At 36.8% G+C, this 14,076-nt stretch overlaps 2 protein-coding genes and 1 non-coding gene across 3 annotated transcripts; 2 read left to right on the top strand and 1 right to left on the bottom strand.

Moving 5' to 3' along the window:
• The first annotated feature begins 6,784 nt into the window (after nucleotides 1-6,784).
• LOC113069147 (60S ribosomal protein L10-like) lies at nucleotides 6,785-8,974 on the top strand. Its single transcript, XM_026242151.1, has 7 exons — nucleotides 6,785-6,869; nucleotides 6,980-7,011; nucleotides 7,428-7,486; nucleotides 7,894-8,001; nucleotides 8,129-8,267; nucleotides 8,508-8,670; nucleotides 8,747-8,974. The coding sequence occupies exons 2-7, from the start codon at nucleotides 6,989-6,991 to the stop codon at nucleotides 8,900-8,902; spliced, it is 648 nt and encodes a 215-aa protein (XP_026097936.1). The 5' UTR covers nucleotides 6,785-6,869; nucleotides 6,980-6,988; the 3' UTR covers nucleotides 8,903-8,974.
• Nucleotides 8,298-8,432, top strand: LOC113069174 (small nucleolar RNA SNORA70). The gene has a single exon (XR_003279662.1). It is a non-coding gene; the product is annotated as a small nucleolar RNA SNORA70 (small nucleolar RNA).
• Nucleotides 8,975-9,292: 318 nt separating the features above from the next.
• On the bottom strand, nucleotides 9,293-12,559 carry LOC113069145 (deoxyribonuclease gamma). The gene is made up of 9 exons (XM_026242149.1): nucleotides 12,448-12,559; nucleotides 11,590-11,734; nucleotides 11,421-11,509; nucleotides 11,225-11,308; nucleotides 10,650-10,762; nucleotides 10,449-10,561; nucleotides 10,208-10,365; nucleotides 10,014-10,110; nucleotides 9,293-9,939 (listed from the first exon to the last, which is right to left on the bottom strand). Exons 1-9 carry the CDS (start codon nucleotides 12,450-12,452, stop codon nucleotides 9,793-9,795), a joined length of 951 nt encoding a protein of 316 aa, XP_026097934.1. The 5' UTR covers nucleotides 12,453-12,559; the 3' UTR covers nucleotides 9,293-9,792.
• Between the last annotated feature and the right edge of the window lie 1,517 nt (nucleotides 12,560-14,076).

Here is a 14,076-nt window from a genome sequence, read left to right as displayed (position 1 = left end):
CCAGACCGGTATAAATCATGTAGTTCATAATTGCAGTTATGTAGCTCATAGATTTAAGATTTTGGGGCAAAATAAAAAAATCTAATATTTGGCTTTGTGTCTTATAATTAAATCATAAGATAAGCGATATTACACGAACAACCAGAGAAATATCACACGAGTGGTTTTCTTTTTCTCTCTCCCGAAGAGCATAAATGCAAATGTGAATCGCTGTAGTCGAATGTAACTCGTGTAACTACTCATGTAACCTCATGTCTTCAAATGGGGAGAACATGGAAGTGTTTGGTGGCTTCTGAATACATCCCTGTTTGGATCCTACGGAATGAATGGTGCTAAGCTAAACGCTAGCATAGTGGCGCTGCGCGCGAAAACGATTGAGTGGGAGAGGTACGTATCAACTCGTCAAGTTGAGGGAAGAACATAGTGGAATATGAGAAAACGGTGGCGTTTTCCTTTAAGCTCTGAATTGATAAAAAAAGAATGAATGACTTAACGGGGTAGTTCACCAAAAATGAAAATTCTGTCATGTATTACTCCCGCAAGACATTCGATCATTCATCGTCGTTACACAACGATGAAATCCGAGATCTTTCTGACCCTGTATAGACAGCAATGCAACTGAAATTTTCCCCAGAACCAGGACATAAAACTGTCTATGTGATATTAGTGGTTCAACCGTAATTTTACAAAGCTACAAGAATACTTTTCTTGCACAATGAAAACAAAAATAACAACTTTATACAACAAGTCTTCTCCTCCGAGTCACCATACTCCACTATTATAAAAAGTACCACCATGCCTCTTCCGTAAACAAGGCAGCTCATGTGTGTTCTCCGTCAGCAGCATCTTGCGCATGCTTCGTGGTCCGCTCCATAATGGCAGAGGATGGTGATGCGGAGAAGAAGAACTGTTGAATAAAGTAATTATTTTTGTTTTCTTTGCATACAAAAAGTATTTTTCATAACTTCTAAAATTACGGTTGAACCACTGATGTCACATGGACTATTTTATCGATGTACTTACTTTCCGGACCTGGGAACATTTCAGTAACACTGCTGTCTATAGAGGGTCAGAAAGCATTTGGATTTTAGCCAAAATATCTTAATTTGTGTTCTGAAGATGAATGGAGGTCTTACAGGTTTGGAAGACATGAGAGTGAGTAATTAATGACAAAATGTTAATTTTTGGGTGAACTATTCCTTTGACAACTATTAGTTTCTTATTTAAAATACCATTACACAAATTAAACTAAATTAAATTAAATCAGTCATCGAAATTTGTAGTAGTTCACCAAAAAAAATCTAATTCTGTTCTGGTTACTTACCAATGACTTTCATCCTATGAACAAAAAATACTAAAATGTTTCTCAACATATCCTATTTTATGTTCAATAGTTTACGATATGCGGTTGTAGCATAAATGTGTAATTAATTTTATGTTAAATCTAATAAAAATCTTTCTTTCTAAAGCTATACTTTTTGTAATGTCTACTTATTATCTTTGGGGTATATTTTCACAGCCAAATGTAATTTGCAATTAATTTGATAATTGTAATTGATTGTCAGCCCTAATTTTAATATAATAGGCCTATTTAATATTTATGTTATTAATATTAATAATTTAATGTTTTATTTTATATGATGTGGGTCACCCCATGGGGGTGGCTGATGATTTATGTTAGACTGTAAATTATGGTAAAACTATCATCTTAAAATGACTTATCGCAGTAACTCCACTGTTGTCAGGTTAAATACATTCAATCACAACAGCATCACTAAATAAACACTCTTTTTGTAATGTGACATTTCCACCAAGTCCAAGACAGCAACAAAAGCAAAATCAAAAAAATGACATAGTATGTCTTTAAAAGTAATTTTTTCTTTTTGGGATTGCGCTAAATAACTAACCACTTGCCTGACTCTGCCATTGGGGAGATCTTAACATTAACCAAACAATCCCTGCAGGAATTAGACTATGACTTTTCCACACAGCTGAATGGAACATTATCCAAGAGATTGCCAAATAATTAATCAAATCTTCAAATGAAAACAAACAATGATATTTTAAGAGTCCTTCTGGGGGGGAAAAGCTCACTTGGTTTGTTTCAGTGCCACTTTTCAGCTGGCTGATCAGCAAAACCAGCTAAACACCAGCATGTCCAGGTTAATACACCAGTTTAAAACCACACTAAAATGGTTAATCTGATGTTTTAAAAAGGGATGTAATGAGTAATATCCAACCCAGCCCTTTTAATGCCTTATACTTTTTAATTCCTCTTTAACTTGATGATTCATGATCCACACTCTTCTTGATTTTCTTGTTCTTCTCACATTTTTTGCGCATTTAAATTACACCATGTACCCCACTGGACTGCACACACATGCATTTACACCACACAGATATACAAGCACAGTTGCATAACAGCATGCATATGCAAACTGCACAGAACCTGCACAAGGCCAATGGCATGTGGAAACTCATTCTACTTGTAAGCATAAACTGATGCTGTGCATTATATGAGTCAATGCAACTATATACACTGATGTGTGAAGACTTTGGGTGTGGTAACTAAAGCCCCACGCCTAGTTTGTGGTTTGATAAAAAAGGAAACAAGACCCTGTATAAAGTCTGAGTTCCCTATAGACCTTCACCATACCACGCTTCAACCTCACTTACTGTCATATATACGCCATATGCAAATGAAGAAAACTAAAATGGCAAAAAAAAAAAAAAAAAAAACATTCTTACTCTTGGATCAAGCCATTTTTGTCATGTTTTGTGTAACTGTAACCAAATTTGGTTTAAACAATGAATAAAATCAGAACATCAGATACTAAAGAAGAGAGAGAGAAATATTTCTTTGGTGAACCACCTAAAGTTACAAATAATGGTGCTGGTGATAGCGATCATTTGGTGAATGTTGATCCACCAGCCAAATAGAAGGCGTACAGTTTTCGGAGAAAGTGCTTGAAAGTCTTCGAGTGGCTCCGCTATGACAATGTTTCTATGCACTGCATTCACTGTAAAGCCTGTGGGACGGAGTTTGCAGGTAACAGCGTTCGCCACCGAATCTACACATTGTTGTTTCACAGTGCGCGGTTTGACATTATCAAGCATTGCAAAATCCAAACAAAACACACCTGCAGAGAGTGCACGCATGACATAAGGTCGATTAGATTCACTGCATGATTCAGTCTATTAAGTGCATCACAAAATTCAAGATATGGGGCCTTTATATCATTTCATAGAGTTAATCAATATCACAAGAATAGTAGTTTTTTCTTCCAAAAATCAGCATGATTACAAATGTGCAGGGCAGGACTTGGGGGGCGGCGGGGGCCCTGGGCTTAAGGTTATGTTTGGGCCCTATACCCACACTACAAATGCCCCCAAATAGTCATTACGGAGTAACTCAAAATGCACAAACATGCTTTGAGGTTTATATACAGTACAATTAATATGCAATATGTCTAGGCTATATTCCAAGTTTAAATGTAATATTAAAAATTCATTACAATATAATAATCAGGATGTGTTCTCTCATTTGAGATTTCAAAACCCTGAAAAAACTTTTAGCCAAAATTTTTTTATAAAACAGAGATGTTGGATAATAAGTATCATAAAATTTATTGTCATATCTGTGTCCTCTTATGTCAGGTTCTTATTTAATCAATAAATTCAATCGAATAAGAAGACATGCTGGCTATTAACAATCAAATTAAATCACTATCAACAAAATTCATAGATGGATTGTGCAAAAAATGTTAATATGTAAATGTAAATGTTAATGTAAATATAACATTTTAATGTTGAAATATTAAATAATTGCAAAAAATATAAAATAAGCTACTTTTATTTAAATAGGAAACTACAACCGCCAGTAGGTGGCAGCAAGTGACCGTCTTAATGAGTGAGTTGAATCAACCAATTCGTTTTAAAAAGTTGATTCGTTTAACTTTGCAAACTACTACTTATAGACTGATTGAATCATTTGCTGGTCCGTGTAACACTGAGGAACAAAACACTTGTTTGGAGACGCAGCGGTTCTATTTTCAATCGCAATCGGTTCAATCGCAATGACTCACTTATTAACAGTCACATGATGCCAGCTGCTGGTGGTTTTAACATTTCAAATATCAGTGTTCAACGTTTTATGTTTACAATATCAAAATATTATTCATGCACGTGTAACTTCCGGTTAAATGCATTCATGTCCTGCATTAATCAAGTTGTAAATGCATCTAAATGCCATTTCGGAAGCAGCTTCTGTTTCCTCTGCATTGCAAAGATGAATTTTGTTGATTGATGATTGATAACAGCCCAAATGTCTTATTATAATTGACCGATTAAATATAAGAATTTGACTCATATGGCAATGCACAGTTTAATAAATGTAAATAAAAATACATTTAAACTTACTGGAAAAGATTAATTTCTGTCACTGCTGTGAATTGACCACCACACAGAATATGAAGAATATAAACATTTTTAGGAGTCAGCTGTCCACTGTAGTACTCAAGATATCAGCACAGTAACACTCAAGTCAAGTTATTGTTATTGATAAAATCCCAGAATACAGAGATACATTTTTTGTCAATGTCCCACACTCCTAGCTATAGCTGCCAGCCTGTGATGAGTGGTGCGGGGCCGGTGGAGTGATTGGAAATGAGCAACACCTGCTCGACCCACCGGAGTCTCACGGAGGAGATGGAAGGATATAAAACAGGAGCGACGACAGTGAAGGACGATAAAGGACCAGGCCCATGTTTGTGCGTGGCTGCCACGCTGTTTTGTCTTTATTTTGATTATTAAAATGTAATTTGATTGTCCGCTGGTTCCCGCCTCCTTCTTCCCGAGATTATGAAGTTGTTATTGTTACACGGCCCGTTCCGTGCAATTGGCAGAGTTGAAGGTAAGATTTAACACCGCACACACCATCCTAACCCTTGCCAAAAGAAGAGCTTAACTTTAGGTTGTTCACCAAAGAAATCTGAGGTAATTAGCAGAAAGCAGCGACTGAGTGATTGACAGCTAATTTTAACCAATCTAAAATCTGCATTAAAGTTAAAAATGTAAAAATAAAATCCGTTAATATATCATTTGTAGTTGCGATGCGCATACACTTTTTGTGTGAGTGCCCCTAAATATTTGCTGCATGGTGCTCTTAACTTTTTAAAGTGGGGAGCACCAGTGCTACAAAGTAAGTTAATTTCAAGCCCTGTGTGTTAAACTTCAAGTAATGTTTTCTTCTGCAACGTAAATTACATGGTCAAACCTTTAAATGTGAGTCTTGAGATTCTGTGCTTTAAAAAAATGAATGTTTCTAACATAACTGCAATGGATGTCTGATTCATCAAGTAAACGCACACAAGGAATTCAGTGGAACCTCTCCCAGTCTTGTTTGTGAGATTCAGTTAAAGCATAACAAATTTTGGTTCTTTTAATAGTGATAAAATATATGACAAAGCCTTCGACCTAAATTCATATGTATCTCCAGTCTTTGTTGCTGTGGGAGATGACCAGTCTAGACTGACACTGGATCAGTCCTGAGATCAAATAAATGAGGAGGTAGATCTGATTTGGTTTGACCTGTGCACAAGCCCCATCTAAGGTAAGAATGTCTGCTTGCCCCAGTTACTTGAAGAACACAGAGCGACACAAGAGGAATATTTCAGTTTGTTTACAGCGCTTTGGCCTCCGCTTCAGATAGTGGATGTTTCCTTTGATTATATCTTCAAGACCTGAATGAAATCTCTCTCTTGGATATTCTTCCATTATGGCTGGTTTAGTAATCTACAACTGAACTGTTGTTCAACATTTCTATAAAATGTTAGAGCAGAAACTGGATTTTTGTAATATGGAGTCATTTTTACACTGATATGAGCAAACATTTGATTTTCATGGGTTCCAATGACCACCCGAGCATTTGGTCCTCATTATCCACAGTTCAGAGATATGAGGTCATTCCTCTCTAAAAATTAAGAGTGTGCAGGAGGGATTTCGTTACAACATCCGAGCTGGAGAAGGACAAAACAACAGCGCTCCCTCGAGTGTGTCGAGCAACCAGTGGATTCGTTTGAAGGTCTTTGTCGCCCTCTTGTGTTTCCAAAATGGGCTGCTTTGATTAAGATTATTCCAGAATTGTCTAAAGTGAGAAACAAATGATTTTGACCGCTTGTACGCGACTATAACGTTAACCCCTCTTTAAAGTCTAAAGTTCAAGAACCACGAAAAGTAACTTACAGCTTAGTTTATCTTCTACACGATACAGCACTAGTTAAGTTTCTTCAAACAGACAAAAAGTAGCATACGACGGTACTGGAAGACCGCCATATTCATGTACTAGTTTATTCACAAGGAACAACTCGGGGAAAAACTTTTTTTTTTTTTTTTGGAAAATGCATTTTCTTGCCTTTTTAGATCCGCACACAGTGCAACTGAATAAAGAGCTCCTTTCTAACCGATAAACATATGCACTTGTAGGTTTGTTTTATTTAGCTTGTGGGGAAAAGCAGTATGTAATCTTCAACAGGGCTTGTGCGCCAGTAAAAGCCGTTAAGCGATGCTAATGGTAACGCATAAGATCGTTCTAATGGACTACAAATACCAGCAGCATTAGGAGCGCAGAACTACAAGAGTTCGCATTAGAGCGCAGGAAGTTGCAAATGATAATTTGTCTGATAGCCTGAACGGATTTATTCATATGAGTTACCCTATTGATAGCAGTTGATTCTGCGAACTAGAATATGAAATCCGTTTTGAATTAAATATAAATGTAGCACAAATGTAACCGGAAGAAGATTTACTCTGTGCGTAATGACGCAGCGGAAATTCTGTGTTCTTTCTTTCCTCCATTAGGTGAGTGCGTGGTAAGAGCGCGCTCCATTGCTCTCTTCACATTCGTCGAAAAATACTTAATTTACTCCCTCATGAATACACATTTTCATCTTTAAAGTCATTGTTATTGTGTACATTACAGATCGCAACCATGGGCCGCCGTCCAGCCCGTTGGTAAGTTGTTGAATTTGGGGATTTAGAAACTAGCCGAAGTGAAAAAGGCAGGGCCAGCTACCATGTGCAGCACTCCGGCCTCATTCAGCAGAGACGGTACCTAAGACACCCTGTGCTCCGTGTTGAACACGAGTGTCTACAATTTTGGCTTCTAATAAAGTGCATTAAAATTCTTCACAATGTGAGATCCGTTGTTGTTAAATGTGAAACTCCCAAATTAGCGCCCGGTTAAGCACTTACTGTTTATTGACTTAACAATTTGCAGCAATTGTAGTTGTTGGACGAGTACATTTTCTAAATGTAACCGGTGTAATATTTGGGGTGTTCAGCTTCGTGTACATCACGTTTTTGTGCTTGTATTAACTGTAACGTGTTACTGATTTTGAGTCTTGCTCATTATCATTCGTCTGTTGCAGCTACAGATACTGTAAGAACAAGCCTTACCCCAAGTCCCGCTTCTGTCGAGGTGTTCCTGGTAAGTTATGGAAGAAAATGCATATCCAGTATCTTTGAAAGTGTGGATAAAAATCCCATTGTTATGGACAACGGGAAAGTACCAGATTTTAAAATGCTTCGTTACTAAAGCCATTGAAATTGAGTGTGTCTGTAATAGATTTCCTTTATTTTAAAACCAGTTTAATTTTATTGCTCTTTGTGAAATTAAACCCTCAAGACATGAGGTCATTTTAAAATGATTCATAAATTGATATTGAAGTTCGATAGTGAATTTAAAATTAAATCCTTGGAGTAATCACAAACTAAAATACCCTGATCAAGATTTCCCACATATACCTTGAATACTTGGATAATAACACAAAATCATCCATTAATGAATCCGTTGAAGAATTGCTCTGATCGAGCACATCCCTCTCCCAAACCCAGACCCCAAGATCAGGATCTTCGACTTGGGCAGGAAGAAGGCCAAGGTAGATGAGTTCCCCCTGTGTGCTCACATGGTATCTGATGAATATGAGCAGCTGTCCAGTGAAGGTAAGGTGTCTTCATACGATACTGTTGTGCATTTATACTTCAGTATTTTACATCATACAACTTCTGATCCATGGTCGTTTTTTTTGGGGTTTTTTTTCTCCCCAATTAATGTGAATTTGTTTTCTAGCTCTTGAGGCTGCCCGTATCTGCGCCAACAAGTACATGGTGAAGACTTGTGGTAAAGATGGTTTCCACATCCGTGTGCGCCTGCACCCCTTCCATGTTATCCGTATCAACAAAATGTTATCCTGTGCTGGAGCTGATAGGTGAGCATGTGTGTTGTCTGAGACTCTTACCTGCAGCTTATTAAGCCGACTAGACAGGTTGTTTGTACTTGTGTGGTGTGCAAAGGCTGCAGACAGCAAGTCTTTGGTTTGTGTATGAGCCCAGCTGTGCAGTGCTGGGCCCTTGAAGGGACCACTGAGACATAACATTACTTATCTTTTTAATATAATTTGTTTCACCACTTTTTAGTAAGTTTAAATGTTTGTTCACCTCCTCTCCAGGCTCCAGACTGGTATGCGTGGTGCTTTTGGTAAGCCTCAGGGCACAGTGGCCCGTGTGAACATTGGACAGGTGATCATGTCCGTGCGCACAAAGGCTTCAAACAAGGAACATGTGATCGAGGCTCTGAGGAGAGCTAAGTTCAAGTTCCCTGGCCGTCAGAAGGTATGTCAAATGAAATTGATAAGTCTATGTGATAATTATGTGAAAGTGGTATGTTGACTGTCTGTGTTCTTTATAGATCCACATCTCCAAGAAGTATGGATTCACAAAGTTCAATGCCTGTGACTTTGATAACATGTTGGCAGAGAAGCGTGTGATCCCTGATGGCTGTGGGGTGAAGTACATCCCCAGCCGTGGACCTCTCAGCCACTGGAAGTTCCTGCACGCCAACTAAGCACTCGCACTTATTCATCTGTGTGAACCAAGGCTCTAGTGACAACAAATAAAGTCCATTCTTTGACTTACAGTCTTGGTGTTTTTTACAATTTGTATTTTAAAACTTTAGTACAATAACTCAAATTTGGGAACAGAGTAAAGTAAAAGGCATAGTTACGTTTCTTAACTGCCATTAAGGGAAGAATGGAACCTTTTATCTTAAGAAAATCAGTTTTTAAACAATTTCTACTAAATGGCTGTATGATCTTGTTTTGCATCATGCAGTCATACTTGCATTTAGTTCCTCCTGGTGGCATTTCTTCGACATTTGGTTGTCATTATTTTGCCTTGAGGGCAAAGATAAACTTCAGTCTTATCAGACCATAACATTCTGCAGGATGCTTTCCTGTTTTTTTTTCACATGGCTTCAAGCATGACTTTGCTAATTCTACACATTTTAGAGTATACTCTGGAGTAATTAAATTGTTTTATATCTAGTATTAATGTATTTTGATATTTCAGCAATGAAAACCAACCACATAAGTGGATCATTTTCACTATAGTTGGAAGTATATTTTCTTTGTCCCTCATTTATGTGTGTGAATAAAATATTTCATGAACGTTTCCACAGTGAAAATTTCAGTTTATTAAAGATAAAATATTTCCTCTAAAAGCAATCTACAGAAACCCGTTTTACTTGTATTAATAAATGAAAAAGTAAAGTCCTTAAATTATCAATTTTATAGAAGCTATTAAACAATGCTCATTCACATCCACTATTCCCAATGCATTATATAGATGCGGCTGTGGATCTGTATGAACTACTGTACATAACTGCTGTATAACAGCGAAGTAAAATCTTCACTTCATCTAGATGAGATGAATAGTCCACTTCTGGTCCGTTTGTGTTCATATGATCCTCTGCAGTAGCAGTAGGATGTTCAGGATAAACACTGTAGGCAGAAGACACAAAGCTTTGCTGTTTTGTCCGAAGGACCCTGACTTCAGAGTTTTGAGTACCACCTCGATGGGGTAGTGATCGCTCACTTCTAGAGCCTGTAACAGACAACCTGAAGTTGAAATGACTTGAAAATGTGCAAAATAAAAACTAAATGGCAATTTTGGTTTACCTCTGCCTCTGTAAGTTTGAATTCCTTGGTAAATTTGAACGGCTGTGCTGATAACGAATCAATTGTTCTGTAAAACGGCTCGCCGTGCACAACAATTCTGAGGATTAAAATAAAAGGTTGGCCACATGCAGCCTATATGCAAATCATAAACAGCATTGTTTTATTTTGCTGATTTTATTTTTTTATTATCGTACCGGTCATATGCACAGTCAGTCGACTCTTTCACTGTAGTGTCCACGTCATCCTTAATCAGCCAGAAGAAAGACGGGTCAGAGATGAGTCTGATGTTCATACGGTTCTTTTTAGCCACATAACCACAAGCTGCATTGAAGTCCCCAAGGAACATCACATTCTGCAAAGATGATAAAAAAAAGCTAAATTAATTATTTGATCTCAAAATATGCTCTTTATAAAATAGGAAATCCATAATCATACCTCAATTTTCCAACGTGCTCTAATGTCCACAAAGACATCATAGAGCTCGTCAATCTCTTTGGTGGCATTTGAAGGAGTGGTGTGCTGTGGGATCAAGACAAACTCCTTGGCCACTGTTAACAGAGATATCATGAGATCACATGACCATAATCAGAGTCTTGGAACAAATGCAGGACTGAAGTTTCCCTTGTTTACTTTTACCTGTTTTAGGGGCTTGGAAATGTACCACAAAGGGTTCTCTGGAGAAAGCATCTACATCCCCTTTTTGTGTATCTGGATACTGATACTGGTTTCTCAGCTTCACTTCGCTTTTTCTGTGAGAAAGAAAAAAAAATTAGGGAACTTGTCTTGCAAGATCTGAAATGACCAAAACCATATAGTGATCAAGATTATATCAGTATTAATCAGAGTAATGTAAGACATACATCACATCTCATAAAGCAATGTTCAATTTGATTAATATACCATGCCTTTACTATACGCCAATAATTATTTTCAGAAATAAAAAAGAAATAAAACACTAAAAACTAAAATCAATAATTTTAAGTGCAATATGTAAATTTAGGCATCACAATTTAATAATATATGCTATAAAATAGATATTCATTTTGTAATTTGCTAAAGAATATATGTAGTCATTTTATTAAATGCTTTAAAGAACTTAAAATGAGCATCACAATTAAATACCCAATATCAACAGGTAAATTACAACTCACATATCAGAGTTATAATATATAAATCACTGCACATGTCCTAAAGCAGTGCTGAAGACATACCTATAAACAAAAACGTATTGCTCCTGATAGGTTGGTGTTCTCCCGAGACGTTCACTTGCCACATAGTCATAATCATTATTAAATCTAGGGGGGAAAAAATTAACAGCATTTATGCACTGTACATTTGTTTATCTCCTAAATCTGATGGGTTACAGTGATTTCAGATTAGTTTTATTAATATTTGCATATTGTCTACTTGTTGAGTAGAGTAAGCAGGCGTGGGACAGCTATATTTTTCTGATCTCTGACCTCCTGGAGCAAACATATGTCACAGCGAGATACAATCTGCAAAACAGAACATTTTGAGATATGTTTTTATACACTATTAATATAAATAAAAATCATTGTAATGTTAATCCTCTTACCCGTGATATAGAAGTCATGATTTTGGCATCAGCTGATTTTGAATCACCAAAACTCTTAACATTGAAGGCACAAATTTTGAGGCCATAGCAGCTCAGCGGGCCAGAGAGAATAGAGAGAGTGAGGAGGAACAGTCTGCCAGTCATCCTGCACGTGAAGAGCCAGAAAAACACCTCTCGAGTTAAAAAGCCATGATTCAAAGAACAGGTTCTGTAACAGGTTAAATCATATAACAGTCAAATCAACTAATTTGACTGTACACATCTACTGATGAGTAAGACTAAAACATCATGTGATTGTGGTTTGTGGCATGAAAGTTCTCCTTTTAGAACTTCTAGAAGATTTTTCGGTCAATTATTAACTAATTTCCCCATTCCTATCTTCAGAAGGTATTTTATTGGAACTGTAACAAGTTAAAACAAAACACAGACCAGAACAATAACAATTCATCAGGTTTGAAGAACACATTTTGTAGACCCCAAACCCTTTACATTTACCATTGAACGCCTGGTTAACAAACCTAATCATGTTCTGATCAAAGCAGTTTTGTCTACCTTTCATGTGAGAGCAGTGATCTGAAAGTGACAGCAGACACCTAATGATAGACTGTGTCAGGGAGCAGGATATGTCTACTTTAAAGTCTGTGACCTTTGTTATTGGTAGTAACCCAGCCTGCAGATAACATGTTGAAACACAGTATGTGGTGGGGTAAGACAACAGCCTGCAACATTTTTCTAAAGAACATGTCCACATAAAACAATCTAGTAGCTACAACGTGGAACTCAGCACTGAGAACAAGTTTACAAACTGTAGCAGAACTTCATACAAAGCTTAATATACTGAAAAGAAGACCTCCTTACCTCATTTGAAATGTGTTGGGTTTCACTTCGGCAATACTGCTTTTCCGCAGAGAAGAGTTTCCTCTGGTGAAGAAAGCTCGAGGACACACCTTCTGCTTGGCTATATGTGGATGAGGGGAGGAGCAATCCTTGTAATGGATGGAGCGCGGGGCTTTCCACTCCCTAATACAGAATCCAAAATTAACGGAATTATGTCGCGCATAATCATTTTACTCTATACTCATCTTTCAATTTTTCTAGTTTAGGGCACTGCTTTTACTCAGCCCAATATGACAACATCGTTGTACAGGGGCGTCACTAGGCCCTTTTTAGGGGGGCTTCAGCCCCCCTAAACTTATGCCCAGCCCCCCCAAAAAATTATTTGATTAATTAATTAGTGATAGCTTCAGTCCCCTTTAAAAACTCATTTGAGACGGTGGCAAGCTGCATCAAGTTCCGGGTCCTCCCCTTATCTGAGTCTGCATGGATTCAGCGCGTTTTTCAATCCACAGGGGCGCCGAGCAGAGCGAACATCAGAGAGTACAAGGTGTGTGTGTGCGTGCGTGTGTGCGTGTGTGTGTGCGTGCGTGTGTGTGTGTGTTCTCGCATCCAATACCAGTACGTCTTCGCTGCGTTCACTTTCAGCCTTTATCACAGTGTGACAGATGTGTTTTCTTCTAACAAAAATGAAGCGATTAACACCCATGAAAACATACTTTAGAAAACGATCATGATTTATTTTAATTTACTTTTTGAAATTGAAAACATATTATTGTGTATTTCGGCATTACATTATGCAGCCATGCAAAATAAATTATTAACGACACACATCATTGTCTGAAAGTACTAAATGGCACAGAGAGAGAAACATCATGTGGAGTTATTTTGTTTTCTATTATTAAACATAATTTTGTATTAAGTAATAATTAATCATTAGTGTATCATGATACATATATTAGAGTAAAAGTAAAGGGATCTGTGATTATTTTTTTTTTTTTTAAGTAATTGATTTATAGAAGTGGCAAATTGATAATGATGTTATTTTTAATAAATATAAATAAATATAGAACAGATTAAACATATTGCCAATAGACAATTACATTAAAACATGTTTTGTCTATATTCTTAATGAATATTAGCTGGTTAGTTAAATTATTTGAAATGAAATAAATTTTCAGGGGCTGACTTGATGTATAACCAACCGTATTGTTGATTATAAAGGCTAAAAAGCTAAAAATTAATAATAATAATAAAATATAATAATTTATATTTCATTGTAGATGGATATACAACATTTTTTTTGTCGTGCGGGAGTAGGTCTGCAAATGAGCAACAGTCAGGTGAGAATAGAACAGACAGCCTCACACACACACACACACACACACAATACCACTGTGTTCCCAAGATTCATTGCAGTCATTGAACCCTTATGTTGTTTTAATTTTCTGCCAATTTCCACGTACATTTCATAAGAAAAAGCAGTGGTATCATCAAAGGATAAACATGAATGTCCTAATACTGAATCAGGAAGTCTTTATTGTAAAAAAATAAAAATAAAAAAAATATCTACATTCCCAATTCAAAATTTTCCAGTGACTGGTCACATCTAAAAAACTGTATTAGTTTTTTTTACAGTGTTATATATGGCTC

Source organism: Carassius auratus, unplaced genomic scaffold (assembly GCF_003368295.1).
Source record: "Carassius auratus strain Wakin unplaced genomic scaffold, ASM336829v1 scaf_tig00000876, whole genome shotgun sequence".
NCBI classification, from domain to species: domain Eukaryota; kingdom Metazoa; phylum Chordata; class Actinopteri; order Cypriniformes; family Cyprinidae; genus Carassius; species Carassius auratus.
Note: the sequence above shows the minus strand (reverse complement) of the source record. Positions and strands in the feature narration are given on the sequence as shown.